Raw genomic sequence first — 19,537 nt, 5'->3', positions numbered from 1 at the left:
TCACGGAAAAATATCAGTCAACAGCAGAAAAACAAAATCCAGGAAAACACTCAGCAAGAAAAAGAGAGAAAATCATTTGCCTTCAATTATGAGGAAGGATGTTTCAGACTCAAGGAGTGAGAAATATTGGATAGTGTTTCAAGTTCTAAACCACAAATCCATGTTCCAGATGAAGAAAGCAGGTTTGGAGAAGAGCTAAGAGAAATCTCTCCCCTAAAGTGCCAAAATAGAAAATATTTTCAAAAATAATTTTGTATCTCTGTGTTATTACCCACGACAGTGATCAGGATGTGACAGCTGTTATTATCTGAGAGTTGTTAAGATTGTAACGTCTTACACATGTGTCACGGTTTATAAAGATTTTGTTCTGGTCACCCTACTTTCCAGTCTTGGTAGGAATAGAAGGAAGTTATGAGAAGGCTAATTTTTATTTTTATTTTTATTTATTTATTTTTTTTTACCACTAGGGCTGTAACAATTAAATGGGTTATTGCTAGGTTCTTCCAGATTTCATGATTTCATAACTTCATGACTACATGACTCTCCAGTGACCACATTTTCCAGACTGAATTTGGGCCATATTTTTGCCAAGTAAAACCCTGATAGCTCCCTTTTCAACCTGGAGCTGCAGAATGGCTCCCAAAAAGAAGAGTGGTGAGAAAAAGAAGGTCTGTTCAACCACCAATGAGCTAGCAAAGAGAGAATACACAGTCAGCATTCACAAGCAGATCCATGGAGTGGCTTTCAGAAAGCATGCTCCTCAGACACTCAAAGAGATGCGGAAATTTGCCATGGAGGAGATGGAAACTCCAGATGTGTGCATGGCCACCAGGCCCAACAAAGCTGTCCGGGCCAAAGGAAGAAGGGATGTCTCATACGATATCTGTGTGAGGGTTTTCAGAAAACGTAATGAGGAAAAAGATTCACCAAACAAGCTTTATATGTTGGTCACCTACACATATGTCACCACTTTTTTTAAAAAAAATCTACAAATAGATAATTGAGAACTAAGCACCGATGGTCAAATAAAGTTATAAAACTGCAAAGTTCTAATACTGCTAGAGTTCTCTGAGGAGTTGACTGGATATCTGTCCCCCTCAGACTAGGGGTCACTGTTAAGACCCTGGTATGGTTATTTACTACTGTATAACAAATTATCCCCAAATTAAGCAAAAACAACTATTATAATCTGTTGTGGTTTCTGTGGGTCAGGAATTAAGGAATGGCTTGACTGGGTGATTCTTGACTGGGTCTCTTAAATGGTTGTAATCTAATGGTAGTTGAGACTGAAACAGTGGATGGGGAGCAGCTGGAGGCTGGCTGGGTATCTCTGTGCAGACTCTCAAGGCCTCTCTATGTGGTCCTTCTATTTAGGCTAGTTGTGCTTCCTCACAGCATGGTGGTCTCAGGGCAATCAGGCCACTTGCATGGTGGCTCAGTGCTTTAGTGCATTGTTCCAGTTCACAAGGTGCAAGCTTCATCCTTGCCTATGGTTTAACCTCTGAAGTCACGCAGTGTCACTTCCTTGACATTTTATTGGTTACAAATGAGGCACAGGCACACTGAGATCCAAAGGAAGGAGAATTAGACACCACCGTTTAGTGGGACCGTGACAAGGTTCCAGAAGAACAAATGGGATAAAAGTGACTGACGCATCCATCTTTGGAAAACACAGTCCTCCACAAGCCCTTCCACAGAGTGTCAGACCTGAGGAATGAATGTTCCCCACTAAAGTCTGTATGACAGTCCCGATCCTAAAATGTTGTATGTAGTTCTGAGCACCCATTTTAATCAGGGTGCATGGAAGAATGGGAAATCTCATCCCCTGAAGAATGAGCATGAGAACTAGCTTTCTTTTTTCCTGATAAGAGATGTAAGAGGAGGTGTGGTCACTATCTTAGCACATTTGAAGGACTGTCAGGTAGGAGAGGGTGCAGGCTTAGTCCGGGTTGCTCCAGAAAGGTAGATAACTACAAGGTTTTTCAAGGCCCCTGAGTATCCCAAAGAAGAAGCTCAGAGGGTTCCCTGGCTGATACCTCTGCTATATACATTCTACATCCAATTTCCTCTGAAAATGTGCCTTTGGATTAAAAACTAACAATGGGAGGTGGGAAAAGGAGGACATCTGGGATACCTTCAACAATACATTTTAAAAATTCAAGAAGTTTTCAAATCATTAGACTTGATCAAGTAATATTCCCCAGACATATCATGAAAAACAGTTTGACTGAAATAATTAAGAGCACAGGTTAAAGAGTAGGGCTGCCTGGGTTCAAGTCCTGGCTCTGTTACTTACTCGTTATGTAACCCTGGGCATCTTAAGCTCTTTGCACCTTAGTTTCCTCATCTGTCAAATAGGAGTACCAATCAGATGGGGTGATTGTAAGGCCAAAATAAGTTTTTCTTTAAATATTTAAGTGTAATGCTTAGAGTAGTGCCTATCATTTATTAAGTACCACCTAAGTAGTTATTAATAAAAAAGTGTGAGAAGTGTTCAGGAGTTTGCAGTGGAAACTAGTTAACAGGCATGGAGTCACTGCATGGTTCTGAGCAGAGTCTGTAAGTCAGCTATTTTGCTAAAGGAATTGCTCATGGGGTGGTTCATAGCACACTCTTCCAAAAGTCATTTTAAAGAGCCAAGAAAGGAATCTGAGGCCACCCATCTGCTGGGTGGTTTCTGATGGTCTAGACCCTAGGTCAGCAAAACTTTTCTGCAAAGGGCTGAATAGTAAATATTTTAGGGTGTTGTAGGTCCTATGATCTTGGTGTGACACGGTAGCATGAAGCCAGTCATGGACCGTACATACATGAATTACATGAATGGCTGGGCTGACTTTGGCTCACGATCCTTCTCTGTAGCTGGCCGATTCTAGTTTAGATCATGTGCCAAGCTTGAGGAAGCTGCAAATAAAGTGGTTTTTGATGGGGCTGAAGAGCAACAGGAGTTGGAGGGGAAGATAGGGCAGAATAGTGGCATTACAGTGCCACCTCTCTTCCTCGGCCAAACTCACTGTGAGTTTAAACCCGTCCTCTCTGTGTGTCTAGAAAACTTGGCACCACGCATCCAGAGACACAGAGGGCGGCCATATTGGGAATGAGAGTTTCCAGCTCATTCATTCTCTTTGCTTTGTGTTTTGTTATTGTATTGCAAGGTCTTTGGAAAGAGAGCTCAGGCTTTTATTTTTCTGCAAACCAGCTCTACAACGCAGAACAATGCTGTCCATTTTGTGGCTGGTCAGCGATCCCTTGCTGACTGTCTTTATTTCCTTACCTGCAAGAGGCTCTCCCCAGGCCCAGATGGAAACCTACAAGCTCAGGAGGGACTAATTCAGCGAGACTCTTCCAAGGGAAGTTCGGTCCCGGTGGGAAGTGATTGCACACGGATGGAATTTGTGCACACGGGATGGAAAGATGATCTTTGCCTTTTGGCCTTGTCACAGTAATAAGTGGGAGACCGATTATTTCTAAGAGCAGCAGTTCTTCCCGGCACTGATAAGAATGGAATGCGGGCTACCACGGAGATTCAGGTCACTAATTAGTCCCAGAAGCCTCCATGCCTTGAATCACTTTTGTAATAATTATGTATTAAATGAGAATGTTTGCAGAGGCCCGGGGCCAGCTGTGCTGCGGAGCCTGGTGACGGCATAGGGAGATCAAGCGCGTCCTGCCCACGGGTGCAACCCAAGGCCCGAGTGTGCAATGACCCTGCCTGGTCTCTGACCCAGCTGTGCACAGCCTCCTCCTGCCAGGGAGCTTGTGATTGGCGCTGAGTGGACAAAAGGAAGAAGACCATGACTGCCCCTCAGTTCACCCCTCTGAGCCCGATGCAGTCATGCTCAGCTGAGAAAAGACTCAAAACAATCATTTGGACATTTTATTTCCACAAGTAATATATACAAGATACTTCCAGGTGTTGCTAACATGGAGATAACAGTCTGGTCTCTTTGTCTGACTTTCAGTTTTTATTTCAACTTTTTAGATTTGGGGAGATCTGGCTGTAGCTATGGTTAAACTATTTTACCTACTTTTCTTCTTTTTCTTCCTCCTCCTCCTTCTCCTATTCTTCCTCCTCCTCCTCCTTCTCCTTCTCCTTCTCCTCCTCCTCGTCTTCCCTTCTTGTGTTCTCCATGAGCATGAAACCAAAACATGCTAGACACTCAGTTGTAAAATAAACAGATGATAAATAGCAGTCCCTGTGACTGCTGGGTTATAATTCCATCGAGGGCTTGGGTTGAAGTCATAAACCACAAGAAGTGAAGCGTGGCCCATAAATAGCCTTCAAGATGGAATTACAGCCCCATAACTCAACGTGGACCTTTGAAAAAATAATCCTTCAACCCAGCCTTCATTCTAAGAAAGAGCCCTGACTGTAGTAACATCTTCTGATTGGTTCATCAGTAAACAAATAATTCCTTCTGTATTAAGGTGACATTTATTAGTGCCCTGGTGAGTGCCCTCGCTGTACTCGTGGAGGTTATTACTGAAACCAGGCAGCCGTGCCCCAAACAGAGCCAGCAAAACAGAACCTGGAAGCCTGTTTCACCACACTGAACATCAAGGAGCAGGAGGTGAGGAGACAGCTGGGGCCGAGAGGAAGAGATGTTGATTCCTGAAAAGATGGGGGCAAGAGTCTCTTGCCTTTCTTTTACTTCTTCTTTTCTTCTTCTTCTTCTTCTTCTTCTTCTTCTTCTTCTTCTTCTTCTTCTTCTTCTTTTAAATATATTTTATTGATTTTTTACAGAGAGAGAGGGTAACATCTATGAGAGAGAATCATTGATCAGCCGCCTCTTGCACACCCCCTACTGGGGATGTGCCCGCAACAAAGGTGCATGTCCTTGACCTTTCAGTCTGCAGGCCGATGCTCTATCCACTGAGCCAAACTGGTTTCAGCTCTTGCCTTTCTTTTCACATCTCTCAGCTCCCCTCTTTTTATTTGTGGGATATCAGGTAGTGGCTGAGTTGGAGTTTTGTGGGAAGTAATCGGTTGCCATGAATTCCATCCCTGCTAAAGATGGGCTTGCTATTTTCCCAACCGATTCTGCTTGATCTCATGATCATGAAAGCCAGTTGATCTCATACAACCCAAGAGGTATGACAGACTTTTTCATGATGGCTTCTTGTGTGGTGAAAACAAATATTCTCAAGTTATAGAGAAAATTAGCCAAACCCAACAATTCTGCAGGAGTTGGGTGTTTAAATGGAAGCTTTTGATGATCAGAAATTAAGCCATCAAAAATCCCCGAAGAGCCGAAACAGGTTTGGCTCAATGGATAGAGCGTCGGCTTGGGGACTGAAAGGTCCCGGGTTCAATTCCAGTCAGGGCATGTACCTTGGTTGCGGGCATATCCCCAGTAGGGGGTGTGGAAGAGGCAGCTGATCGATGACTCTCATCAATGTTTCTAACTCTCTATCTCTCTCCTTTCCTCTCTGTACAAAATCAATAATATATATATATTTAAAAAAAAAATCCCCAAAGAATCCACTGTAGCCTTAGTATTCAATGAAACATCTATGCAAGGGCTGGCAGATGGTACGGGCTTACTATATCGTTATTCTTTGTCACAATTTGAACCATAAAATTCAGAAATATTCTATGAATGCTCTTGTAAAGATGCTTTTTCTCAATACTGTTATTTATAACAAAAATCTATAGCTATGAAGAAAAGAAAAGCAATAGCAAGGAATAATTTCTGATCAAAATAGAAAAAGAATAACAATTTTTATCTGAGCTATTAAAATATAATTTTCATATAGGCTTTGTGTTTAATTTGCACTTTCTTTTGTAGTTGCTTAAGGTGAAAACTTAGATCACTGATTTGAGACCTTTATTTTTCAAATACAAGCATTTAAAATTACAAATTTTATTCTATTGCTTTGGCTGTATCTTACACATTTTGATATGTTTAAATTTTTGTTTGGGATCAAACTATTTTCTAATTTCTCCTGTGATTAAGTGTTGACTCAAGTGTTGTTTATTTTCATTAAATCTGTATATTGCTTTGGGTAATATGATCATTTTTGCAATTTATAAACAAAATATTTTTCAAGAAACATACTTATAGATAGATCACCACCATGTATCAAGGTTCTGCTACCTGGCAGGCAGTGGGTGAAGCATTTTACTAATACAGACACACACACACACACACACACACACACACACACACACACACACACATATATATGATCTCATTTGATAGTCACAACAATACTAAGAAATATTATTTTTTATTATTTTTTATTTTTTATTTTTTATTTAAAATATATATATATTTTACTGATTTTGTACAGAGAGGAAGAGAGAGAGAGAGTTAGAAACATCGATGAGAGTCATCGATTAGCTGCCTCTTGCACACCCCTACTGGGGATATGCCCACAACCAAGGTACATGCCCTTGACCGAAATCGAACCCGGGACCCTTCAGTCCCCAAGCCAACACTCTATCCATTGAGCCAAACCGGTTTAGGCAGAAATATTATTTTTTTAAAAAGACTGAACTTGCCTACATTAACATGTCATATATGTAGCAGAGCTGGATTCAGAACCCGATCTCTAAGAAGGCAAGGCCAGAACTCTGAATTTCTGTTCTAACCACTTACTCTCAGGCCTCTGCTTTCCATGTTCTTCAGTTATGAAGAGCAAGATGAGAAATCACAATTTCTGGTTATTGCAAAACTGTGATATGTAGCTTTACAAATCCCTGTGACTTCTTGCTCTGCCAGTCCCATTCCTCCACATTTATGTGTTGTTTTTTTGTTTGTTTGGAGTTTTGTTTTGTTTTGTTTTACTTTGGGTTACTATAAGACAAATTGTCTACCTGCCCCCCAAACCATATACTAAGTCATATATCTCTTGCTTTACTTCTTTTATTTAGATCTTTGTGTGTCCTTCTTTTTTTGCTCTCAAAACCAGTATGCCTGACTTTGATATGGACTCCTAGCAGTCAGGCAATATCTGAAGTAGAGACTCACAGCTTAGTGTGGAAAGCAGTGGATCCTTTCTGACTTAAGTAGAAAGACTGAATGTAAATAGTATTGACAAGCTATACTGATCAGGCACAAAAATGTGTGGAATCAGGAAATATCGTGATCATGTTAGTTTGGGCAATGCAATTAAATAAATGATTCTTACAGATTTATGGGATGCCTGGAAGTCACAAACTTAGGTATGCAATAACTTCCAATGAATAGTGTGTTGTTTTTAAAGATACAAATCCTCAATTGATAAAAATGACTATGTATCAGGTTGTTTCTTGTTTCTATACTTTAAACCTTTGAATCTTTACCTTAACAAAATGCATGTATTTATCATAGAAATAAATTTTTTTTTAAGACCCAGCAAGGCCTTTGGCCATTGTTAGGGGAGAAATAATGTGACTGCTATACTGCCTTCTTTTCTTTTCTATTTGGGTCTTCATCTGGGCTTTTGAATTCCTGAATGAAGCTTCACCCAAGGCTGGGTTTCTTATTGAGACTGGGGGGGGGGGGAGCTGAGGGGAAGGGGGTCCCTTCTTCTCCTGTGTCAGGTGACCTGAAACAAAGATCTCTGAATGGCTCTTCTCTCCAGTCACCTGGGCCCCTTTGAAAGTTCTTTATTAAATACCCACTTTTCTAAGAGTTGTATCTGTTTCTGAAACAGATCCCAGGAGAGGGCAGTAGAGCAGGGGGATATCACATCCCCATTGCTATCTCTTCCTTTCCCTTAATTGCTCCCCTATCATTCTCTTCCCCCACTCTTGTGGCTGGCTGCCATTGGCTATACCCCAGGCTTGACTACTTTGCATTTCTATAGCTTATCTCCACCCAGTCTACTCATTTTTTCTTCTTTCTCACTTTTGGGTCTCTCTCTCTATGCTTTCCTGATCCTGGAAGGGTGGTTGTCTGAGTGAGATCCCAGATAGTATGGAGTCAAAGGAAAGACGGAGCAGGTAGGCATAGGGGAAGCTGTTTCCTATCTGTTCGCTTATCAAACCTAGTCTGTGAGCCTGGGGAGTTTACCCCAGTGCCTTTGCTCTCCCCTGGCTGAAGGGGTGGGGTGGGGTGGGGGTTTCTGTCTGCAAACAGAATGCCCTCCATGCCCAGTTCTGTGTCCCCAATTGGTTTTGTCTGTGACTCAGTGGAGAAGAAAGGTTATTACTTGTATAGAGAGCACCATAGTAGATGGGCTTCAGGAAACAAGTTGAACTGTGAAGGACATTAATCCGAGAGGGTGTGGAAAATCAGAGTTTCTTATGTGAACCAGGCAAGGTCCCTGTGGGGGTAGGGTGGAGTGGAGGGGATGGCTTCAAGAGTTAAAGGCGTGGGGGGTCCAGGGTGGCAGCTGGTAAAAAAACAGCAAGGTTGCTGGGGAGTCAAGGTTGCAGGGCAGAGTAAGATTTGAGTCCTGGGCTCAGGACCAGGTTGATGAATAGCAAGCGTGGGCTGCAGTGCCTCCTCAGTGGCTTCTGGTGTGTGTAACAGGGATGGAGTGTTCGGCTGAAGAAAGTGAGTGGGCTTTTCCTTTCTCTAATCCCCACCCATTAGCTGATCCTATCCAGGTATCAGGAGAAAGACATACTTGTGGTCCAAGGGAATGGGCCTGGGTTTAGCTCATGAGTTGACCTTGCCCTATGTTGGCAGGATCTCTCCCCCATTCCAGACAGACAGAGCCTGGAGTATTCAAAGAGGTAAGAAGACTGCAGATGACTGGCCAGTGCATTATTCTTTCCCAAAGTTTCTAACTACTCTCTTGTGCTGAACTGGCACGGCCATAGGTGAACCTGAGAGGGGGTGGAGAAGGATGGAGAAAAGACAGACAAGAGAAGAAAGCTGGGGCTGGATGGGATGCTGCTTCTCTGATGGAGAGACAGTGCCACAGCCTGCAAGCCAGGCTTTATTTTACAGCCAGATTCCTTGAGGCAAAGTAAGGGCATGGTCCAGATGTTTACAATGTTATCAAGGGTTTCACATCTACTCAATTATATGCAACTGATCAAGCTTTGTTTACTTGCTGCCCCTTCCAGAGCCCATATCACTCAGCCAGGTGGGACCACAGGTTTGGACCATAAGGTCAAGCTTATAACTATAGCCTTTGGCTATAATTGTGCTGAGACTTGCACGCGGCTTTGCCTTGAGAGTATTATGCTCTCTCATTAGTCCCTGGCTTGAACCTGACTAAATACTGTAGTCGCTCTTCACACTTTATCACCCGTAAAAAGCCTTTGTCTCACTATGTTCAACAAACATGTCTTTTGTGTAATTCCATCTTTTAGGTCTGAAGTCAAATTAATGGGGGCAGACTATTCATTTTTGTGGATGCAAAAGAGGCTGCATACTAAACCTGACAAGCTCGGGGGAGGCTTGTATGGTGGCCTTACAAACCCAGAGACTAAAAGTAACCCCCGAGGATGGTCTGAACATAAAAATTCTCCACTAAAGTCGGATCGCGGTGGGTAGTCACATCCGAGGCCTGTGGCTTCCCTGACAAACGCTCAATCTTTACCTTCAGGGAGACTATTGTCCTTGTGCATCTAAGACACCATACCTTTGAAATGTCAGGGGAATCTTATTTTCCAGACCCACCACACCAGAGCACAGGAGAGCAAAGAACCCCGCATCATTATCTTGTTCCCCGAATACCATCTCTATGTGCTGTAAATGCCAACTGTCCTGTACCCGCCATTGTAAGGGAAATATGGGTCTCTCTGTTTCACTCTTCTTCCAATCCCAGATTTCCCTGCTTAGTTTTCTCCTGCTCCCTTAATCTACCACCAGTAGATTTCACATGAACCCCCTTAGTCTCCTCCTTTGATTCTAATGTATAAAATAAGTTGCCAAACTCCCCTTCTCTGGAGCATTTTCTGACTCCATGGAGATTTTGCTTCCCAGCAATTGTCCTTGGTTTGGCTCAAATAAGTTCATAAAAATTACCTACAGGTTTGGATGTTTCATACACCAACAGTTTCATTTCAAGCATGTATTTAGCGCCTGTTGTGTGCATGCCAAGAGGAAGCCTCCTTGGGCTGGGCAGGCAACACGGGAGCCTGCTCCATCTTTTGGACACCTAAGCACTGGGCGGCTGGATTCCTGTATTTCACCTTGTTTCCCTCCTGCATACTCAGGGGCAGGTGGTGCTCATTATCCTTTTTGCTGATTCGGGCGGTTTGCTTGAAAGCTGAGGACCCCAATTCTTTCCATGCAGTGTTTCCCAAAGTGTGGTACGCGTACCCCCAGGGGTATGGGAAGAGTTTGGTGGGGGTACGCGTTGCACCGGAGTTTGGTGGGGATATGCACTGCACCGTGCTTAGCTGCGCCTAATTCTACATTCTCATGCGTACGAGGGGTACTCAGCATTATGAAAATTATAGAAGGAGTACACATATGTCAAAAGTTTGGGAAACACTGCTAGTGCATGGTGATTGGTCAGTTTCCTGGAAAACAATTGTGATTCCTTGTTAACAGTACTAAGGTGGCAGCATTTGTATCTAAATGAAAGTAGAATGACAGAAGAGGAGAGGGATGGGAAGGGCCAGATAAAAGGCAAGGGTTCGGAAGAATGAAGGCAATGGAGAGAAGTGGTGGCTATCAAGGAGGAGGCAGTTAAAAGGGACCCTTACAGCAGTGAGCTCAGACCGGCCACCAGAGCATAACATGATGAGGCAGGCCAGCCACCAGAGCATAAAGTGAGCTGTGTTCCCAGGGCCAACAAGTCATCACTGCTGTACGCTGACAGCTCTTAAATGTACACAGAGTGCCCACTAAATGCCATCGCTGTGTACGTTCGCAATGTTGGCAAGCTCTGCCATATCTCAGCTAAGTGCCCTCGAGAACATGCGATGGAAAACAAAGACAAGTAGTTTTTTTCCTAGCAAGAAATGTCACCCAAAGTATTCCAAGCATGTCATGCTTAGCACCAAGCCATTTGCCGTCCAGGCTGATCTGAATGCAGAAGTCTGACCATGCACATACTTACCTTCCTGTTGGCCTTCTGGGGTGCAGCCACAAACCCTTTCTTGGTATTTTTAAAAATTAATTTTAGAGAAGAAAGGAGAGGGAGAGAGAGATGGAAACAATGATGAGAGAGAATCATTGATCATCTGCCTCCTGCATGCCCCCTACTGGGGATTGAGGCCACACCCAGGCATGTGCCCTGACCGGGAATCGAACCATGACCTCCTGGTTCATAGGTTGATGCTCAACCACTGAGCCATGCCAGCTGGGCCCCTCCTTGGTATTTTAGAGGAGCAAGACTGGTAGAGTCACGGGTAGGGCATGAAGGGGAGGGTGGGGCAGAAGCAAGTCGGATGATGTAATCCCCTCTGTCCCACCCACCTCCAGCCTTTTCCTCAAGCCCCTGGTACCATTGGGTGTTGCTTATTCTCCTTGAGCTTCAAATGCTTCAGAGCTGCGATAAGAAAATGAGTCAAAAGATGCTGCCTTCTAGCAGGTGTGGGGTGTCCTATCCTCACCCTCATTCATCATCCCCCATCCCCTTCCCACAGAAGGAAAGATCAGCCTGCTTGGCTGGAGGTTTTGGTGGCCCAACCAGGAAGGCACAAAAAGCAAAAAACAACAGCTGAAACCAGTTTGGGTCAGTGGATAGAGCGTCGGCCTGCAGATGAAAGGTCCTAGATTCGATTCCAGTCAAGGGCATGAACCTTGGTTGTGGACACATTCCCCCCTAGGGGGTGTGCAGGAGGCAGCTGATCAATGTCTCTCTCTCATTGATGTTTCTAGCTCTCTATCCCTCTCCCTTCCTCTCTGTGGAAAATAAATTTAAAAAAATACATATATATAATAAATAAAAAACAAACCCCACAAATGCTGTAGTGGGAGAGGCAGGGGCATCAATCTTGGCTCCCCCAGTGCCTGATGGGCAAATGGGAAGCCCAAGTCCTCAGTGCTGTGTTTTCTCAGCTCTAAAGTGGGATTAATACTCTCTCATAGACAAGATAATGCCCATGGAAAAACTCTGTAAAAGCGCTAGGGACACAGATCCCCGGCCTCCGCTAAGTTCACAGGCGGGTCTGGGCCCTGGGCACGCTGTGCAGCTGGTTCTCTCCTCTGTTTACCCCAGCGCCGTGGCCATTAACACCAGCCCTGTGCCCTGGGACCACCTGGCTCTGCGGAAATAAGCCTCTCTCCGAGTCTGACAACTTTCTATTTTTATTCCTCTCCAGAGCCTTCTTCTCCAAGGCAACCACACACACACAATGCCATGTTGCAATTTATTTTCATTTTGCCGAGGGGAGCCGTCCCTCCTCTCCCTGGCTTGGCCGCCCTGGCCTGGTCCTATTACTCTTGGATGGCCCGGGGCTGTTTCGGCCTCAGTGCTGGCATGGCCATGTTATGCCAGCTGGATAAGGACAACACACCTGTGGCTGCGCTAGGCTGGGTCTGGGAGGTGACTGGGCAAGGGTCCTAATTGCTTGAGGGTGACACAGGCTCGCCAGCATGACCTCATGCGTTTACTTTCACCAGGCCCTCCAAGGAGAGGTGTGGGTGTTTGTGCAGCTGCTTGGCCCCCCCAGGGACAGGTCTGTCTCACCTGAATCACCCACCCCGGCTCTCTGTGGACATTTGGTGTTCCAGTTCAGGCCACACTCCAAAATCTGGCTTGCAGAAGTCTCCTGCTGCTGTCTTTTCTTCTCACTTCATGTTTGGAAAACGTATTGTTTGAAACAAGGAAACTTCAAAACAGATGGGCTGTGGTTTCCAGGCGTCACGTCTCCAAGACCGTGAGAGAAGCCAGGAGTCAACCCATCTGCCTCTTTGGGACCTGATCCTGCATTTCTGGCATTGGCAAAGTCCTCACTGAAGATAGAAGTGCCCGAGCTGCCAGCTGGGGAGGAGCCACAGGGCCCTGCCAGAAACGTGCCTGCCTCCCTCCCTCCCATTGCCATGTCTTTGTGGCAGGACTTGGCCTGGAGGCTGACTAAGCCTCACATGCCGTCTTGGTCACGGAAGATGCTGATCCACTGTCTGGACCATCTGGGTGGTGAGGGGAGGTGCTGAGTCGCCAATGGTCTCTTGGGACCCAGGCTTTCCTTTAGAATTGGGGGCTCAGCAGTCTGGGACTCAGGACCATGTTTTTCCCGGAACAAAGTGGATCTCTGAAGGATGGAATCTGCATCCATGACCCCATTATCCCTCTCAGGGGGAAAGGATGCATTGGTCTCAGTGGGCTCCTCAGCTAACTGACATAAAGTAGCAGCCCATATGGAACTGGGGACAGAACACAAGGGACCAGACTGCTTCCTCGTCACCCCCAAATAAGAGACCCAGGGAGAAACGAAGTCTCATGACCACAGGAAAAGTATGCAGAGAAAACATAATGCTAGTCATAGCCAACCGAGTGGCTCAGTGGTTGAGCATCCACTTATGAACCAGGAGGTCACAGTTCGATTCCCATGCAATACCCAACTATTTAGTCAAGGGCACTGACCTCTTTCCCCCCCAAAAAGTGACAACAGCCAACACAATCGCCATGTGTATTAACCATAAATATACAGGTCATATTATAGAGTTGTATCATACTGTCCACGTTGCATAATAAGTTTGCATCTGATCGGTTAATTTTTGGAACCAGAAATCCTTATATACAAATATAGGCACCTGACTTTTTAAAAAGTCACGTTGGAGTAAAAAGGGTAGGTAAATCCCATTTTTTATTTTTTGTAAATCACTCAAAATTATACACCCCCCCCCCTTTTTTTGGTCAAATATAACCTATTTTTTGGTGTGCCACAGATTTTTAGTAGTTAGTGTACCGTATGTATGCCGTGAGGTGGAAAAGGTTGGAAATCGCTGAATTGAGAAATCAAAACATACACATAAGAAAACTTTTACATTCAGCTTAACCCTGTGTTTCCCGAATGTTTGTGACGATAGAATGCCAATCTTGCAAAGTATCTGTGAAGTAGATTTTGGGGAAAGCTGCTTTCCTGGGAGATACCCCATGATGCCTGAATTTGCATATCTTCTCTTCCCGCTGTGAAGGTACTATTCCTCAAAGATCACAGGATGGTTGAGTGGTCTGTGCTGGCTCAGGAATGGGTGTGCACCCTCTCCTGCCTACTAGAAATCTGATTTTACATCCTTAAGAAGGAAAGAAAGGGAGGAACTATTTCCTTTAAAAATTAACACTTTTACACCTAAAACTAATACAAAATAATGTTGAATGTAAACTGTAATTGAAAAATATAAAAATAAAAACAAAAATTGCAAATATATATATATATATATATATATATATATATATATATGAATTTATATATATTATTTTTTAAAGAATTAACTTTTTGCCCGGTCAGGGTGGCTCAGTGGTGAGCATTGACCTATGAAACAGGAGGTCTCAGTTCAATTACTGGTCAGGGCACATGGCTGGGCTATAGGCTTGATTCCCAGTAGGGGGCATGTAAGAGGCAGCTGGTCCTTGATTCTCTCTCATCAATGTTTCTCTCTCTTCCTTTCCCTTCTTATCTGAAATCAACAAAAATGGATTTTTTTTTTAAAGAATTAACTTTCTCACACTGATGGTAAAAACATTAGGGCTATAGCCCTAGCTGGTTTGGCTCCACGGATAGAGCATTGACTTTTGGATTTAAGGGTCCCAGGTTCAATTCTGGTCAAGGGCACATGTGGGCTCACTCCCCAGTAGGGGGTGTACAGGAGAGAGTAGGTCAGTGATTCTCTCTCATCATTGATGTTTCTATCTCTCTCCCTCTCCCTTCCTCTCTGAAATCAGTAAAAATATAAAAACAAACAAACAACAAAAAACCTTAGGGCTCCAGAGATAATTTAAACATGTTGTAAGACTAGAAGGTGAGTCCTATGCACTGGTTCTCCACCGGTTCTCCATCAGGATCTGCTATTTTGGGACGGACACTGAAAGCCCAGGTGGAGCTATAATTGCAAACATCTGAGCACCAGAGACCTCTTCTTCCTCAGTCTCCATAGCACCACAGGCTGTGCACTCACAAGCCACCTGCTCCCAGATTTACTGAATGGAATTCACACGGCTTGGTTGCATCTACAGTCTAGGAATGGCATGAGTGTGCACTCACTAGGTCATTCACAGGTTATTTTTACATCTTGGGTTTTCTATGGACACATACATGATCTGAGGTTTGGAAATGCTGAGTCAGAGCCCCAAACCTTTCACGGAGTTCCTCAGGCTCTGCAGTTCTAGCTCCCAAAGATTTCCTATTCGGCTCTTCCACACATGTTCTTTGGACACTGTTTCAACTAGCATGTGTCTGATTCTTACCTCACCTGCTAGTCTTCTGACAATCCATCACGTGACTACTTCCAACTTCATTGCTCTGTGTTTTTCCTCCTGGCTAAATTTTTCTGGTACATTCACCTGTAGCCAGGCCTGGCCCTCTAAAGTAGTTTTAAAATGCCTAAAACAATGGTTTTCAACTTTTTTTAATCTCATGGTACACATACACTAACTACTAAAATTCTGCGGCACACCAATAAAGTATATTATATTTTTTGCCAATAAGTTGATTTATTATATATATATATAGTAAAGGTCCACATGTGCCCTTGACCAGAATTGAACCTGGGACTCTTATATATATTATTTACCCAAAAAGAATGGGTAAATAATATATATATACCCATTCTTTTTGCCCCAAAGTGACTTTTTTTTTTTTTTAAACTCAGAGACTATACTTGATGTATGGATTTCTGGTACCAAGAATTAACCAATCAGATGCACCCTTATAATGCGACGTGACCAATAAGAAACTCTATTATATGACCTATTTATGGTTCAACACAGGGCATTCACACCGGACAACAATTGTTGTATTGGCTGTTGTCATTTTTTAAATTTTACATTCTAAGGGAAAAGAAGTCACAGCCCCTGACGAAACAGTCAGGTATTGCACGTTTTAAAAAATTCTTGTGGTACACTGGTTGAAAATCATTGTCCTAAAAGAACATCCTGTCCCCTTACAGTTACCCTTGAAAATGGTTTGATTTACCCTTAGATTTAGCTAAGAAATCCTTAAAACCCTTTCCATGGGATGAAGCACAGGCTAACTCATTGTTTTTGTGTTTTTTTTCCCCTCCAACCCACTCACCTCCTTCGTGTCTGCTACAGCTTTACTTTCAGAAGGGAACCTGGTGACAGGGGAAGGCACAAAATCTTCTCAGGTTGCTTCAGTTTCCCATTTACCAAGTATAAGACATTCCCCCTGGAGCCATCTCTGCTAACCCTTCTGTGACTCCTCTGGGATTTGACTGCCAATCAGTGACTCCTGAGGTCAAAAGAGGTCTATCTTCAAAGGAAAAATGTTGGGTGTTGGCGCATTCGCTGGCTGGTGTACCCTCTCCTGTTACTTTTGATTGATCATTGAATTTGGAAGGAGTCAGAAGGTACCCACCAGCCCCTCTCCCAAGTCAACACACACTTGTACTTACAGCGTGATCACTCACCATCTGTGTGGCGAGTGTGCACTTAACCATCATCTCCTTCCTTGCAGCCTCTGCCTTTGGGGCAGGTACTGCAGAGTGACCTGAAGTAACTCATTAAAGTTCTTGGACTAAAGCTGTGTTTGCCTGATGTTAGAAAGAGAACAATTCATTCCAGTAACTCTTTGGTCAAGTCATGCCAATCATTCCATGTTTTCCTCTGACATTTTCCCAGCTGATCCCTGCAGTGGAGAGAGACCCTGTCCCAATGTGCGGGGACTCAATCTGTGCAGGGAAAAGGTCCCTGTGTGCATTCTGGGATGAGATGTGTTTAAGCAGAAACACCCTGTTCCAGGGCACAGAAACGTCTCTACACATCGCGTCCAAGAGCCGAGCTGGGATGGGCTTAGGTGGTGCTTAAAAGCCATCACCCAAAAGGAACTCTGCAGAAACCACAGAATGATTTGCAAGGCGCGTAGAAAGCATTTGCCTCACATGTGCCCTCGGCACTCACAGGGCCTGGGGAGTTTCACTTCTTCCATGATGAGCTCCATATGTCTCTGCTTGGCTCTCTTTTTGTTCTCTGGACCCATCCCCTCTTCCTCTGCTTGCCCTGCTTCCTCCGATCATGAAAACAATGACTCGCTAGATGGCACCTGGGGAAACCGAGAGACACCTGCAGTGTCGTGGTAAATGGTGAAGCAAGGACGAGCTGCCAGGGCTGCCCAAGGGGGATTTCTCCATTTCCAGAATGGGCAGCTCTAAAATGCCTCATTTCGAACAAACAGGAAATGTCACCTTGAGGGTCACACCTTGTTAAAATCTTCTGTTCTCCTGCCTGATAGTTCCAGCTTCCACATCGCCACGGGCGAGACTTTTGTGAGCTGGGTTTGAAAGTTAGTTGTGCAATCGGCCACCTGGCTTCCATGATGCTATCTGGCCCTGGACTTTGCATGAGGCCTGAGGCAACTCCTTCCACCTGGGCGGTATCTGCTCTGAAGGCAGTGAAACCGGTGAGGCTGGGGTGCCCCCGGAAATGGGTTCTGGCTCGCTCTCCCGTGGTAGTCATGCAGTCCAGAAGATGTTTCTTGAGGCTGCTCCATTGCATGTGAGAGCTCCCTGTGGGACCTGAAGCTGAGCAAAAGGTTCTGCACACACACAGATTCTAATAAAGTTACTTTTTAAAAAATGTCGATGCTTATTATGTGCCAACCCTGTAATCTGGTGTCTCCAAGGTCATTGCTGCTACAGCGTTGCTGAGCTGCACTTGACCTCAGGGCAAATCTGGCCCAAAGGCCGGGCACCAAGCCCTCTGCTAAGCCTCCGTCTGGAATGTAACCGGAAGTAGGAAGGGGAAGTGGGCCATGGGAGGGTCTCTGCTGTGCAAGAGGGTGGAAAAGCCACAGAATCAGGCACTGGGCCTGGGTCAAGCTCAGTTTGTGCAGGTGAAGTCAGGAGAACTCCCGTGGCTGATAAAGGCAGTGATTCCTGCATGCTCTGAACCTTTTGCTGGGCTTCCCTAAGAGGGTTTGGCCATTAAAAGAGGAAACACTTACCGAGTGCTTGACAAATACAAAATGCCCGTAACATATGGTTATTGGGTAAGCTTATGTTTTCCTTTTATGATGAAACTAGTGTTGGAAATGTTCAAGCCATTTCATAATGGCGATTTCTACCATTTTTCTTCTCTTTCATTCTTCCCCAAATAATTTCTGTTCAAGATGGAAATCTTTTATGTTATTTCATTTACTGAGTCCTTTTTTTTTTTTTTTTTTTTTTTTTTTTTGCTCAGTTTACTGAATTCCTTTTTTTCCAAAAAAGAGCAATGTTCTTTACAGATGAAGACAGAACATCTACTAAGGCAATTCCCCTCTGAGTATTTGAGTATTTGTGGGGTAATAGTGATAAGTATTCGTAGTGTTAATGATTAGTATTATAATCATGATTTCCATGTAATTAAGATTTAGTAAGTACACACACATTAAATTGCCTCTAAAGCAATCCTAGGAAATAAGTATTATTTGACCCGTTTTACACAGTAGCCATGATGCCCACTTTGTCCAAGTACTTTGTCAATGTCTAGTTCTGCCTGGTCACAGCCTGCTGGTGCACACTCCAAACCTGTGGGCATTAGGACACCTCCCCACTCTCTTTTGTAAAGAGCAGGCCATTTTCTGGCACCGCCTCCCAAGCACGGTGTCTGCCAACCACAGGAGGTTTCCTCACTCCTCGGTGTCATCATGTGCTATCAGTCTGGTGCCTGGGTGTCCTTGGCCTCCCTCCACCATATGGTCTCCATAAACAGTTCCTGGCATTTCCCTCCCTCCATACTTTCTGCCCACTGGGACTGCCTGTCCATAAACTCTCACATTCAAGAGCATGTCCTCAAGTCAGAGGCCCTGAAAGCCATAGGACACCACGGCACATGGCCTCAGAGAGCCAGCTTCCCTCCGGGATGGGCGGTTTGAACCAGTTAAGTAATTTTCGTAAGTAACTTAAATATAAAGCACTTTTATAGGAAAACATTTTACAGGGTAGAATACCACATTTACACATATTTCAGAATAATACAATCTTGGAGGAGAAAGCATCCCTAGACACCAGGGGTAAGCATGTGTCATGTGCCTCTGGCATGTCTTTGGTGGGAAACACTGAGAAATTCCTGACTAGGATGTTTATTAGATATTTACAATAGGCCCTGGAGTTCAGGGGGAACATAGCAGAATGTCTCTGAGTCTTCTTATGGGAGCTGCCAGTGTACTAGATGGCGGATGTGTCATGGTGGAAGCTCAAACCAAGGCTATGAGAAACCACTCTGTCAGCCCCCATAATAGAAAGCTGTATTCAGAAGAACGATGTTTGGGGGGTCAGAAAGGGACAGTCCTTTATTTTCTGAAGGCATTTCCATCCCTTGCTCCCATAGACAGCATTGCAGGGAGATCATAGTTGAAACGAGGGTGTGGCACTGATTTATTGAACTTATCGCTGGGAAGACATGGCTACCGTGCACAAGTGAGATGTGTGGACACAGGTAAGAACTATATCCACAAGGGACAGAGGAGGAAGGAGGTATTTCTTCACGCAGTCATTCATTCACTCCACAGATTTATTGATTGTCCGCTACCTGCTAGGGA

General features: G+C 44.3%; 1 protein-coding gene across 1 annotated transcript; it reads left to right on the top strand.

Annotated features, from left to right (window-relative positions):
- Nucleotides 1–499: 499 nt before the first annotated feature.
- Nucleotides 500–1,004, top strand: LOC118725670 (60S ribosomal protein L31-like). The gene has a single exon (XM_036449699.2). It carries the CDS (start codon nt 633–635, stop codon nt 1,002–1,004), a length of 372 nt encoding a protein of 123 aa, XP_036305592.1. The 5' UTR covers nt 500–632.
- Nucleotides 1,005–19,537: the final 18,533 nt, after the last annotated feature.

Source organism: Pipistrellus kuhlii, unplaced genomic scaffold, assembly GCF_014108245.1.
Source record: "Pipistrellus kuhlii isolate mPipKuh1 unplaced genomic scaffold, mPipKuh1.p scaffold_m20_p_20, whole genome shotgun sequence".
Classification (NCBI taxonomy): domain Eukaryota; kingdom Metazoa; phylum Chordata; class Mammalia; order Chiroptera; family Vespertilionidae; genus Pipistrellus; species Pipistrellus kuhlii.
Note: the sequence above shows the minus strand (reverse complement) of the source record. Positions and strands in the feature narration are given on the sequence as shown.

Bases quoted from the DNA above. Each gene is read 5' to 3' on its own strand.
- LOC118725670 (XM_036449699.2), top strand. From the start codon at position 633: ATGGCTCCCAAAAAGAAGAGTGGTGAGAAAAAGAAGGTCTGTTCAACC.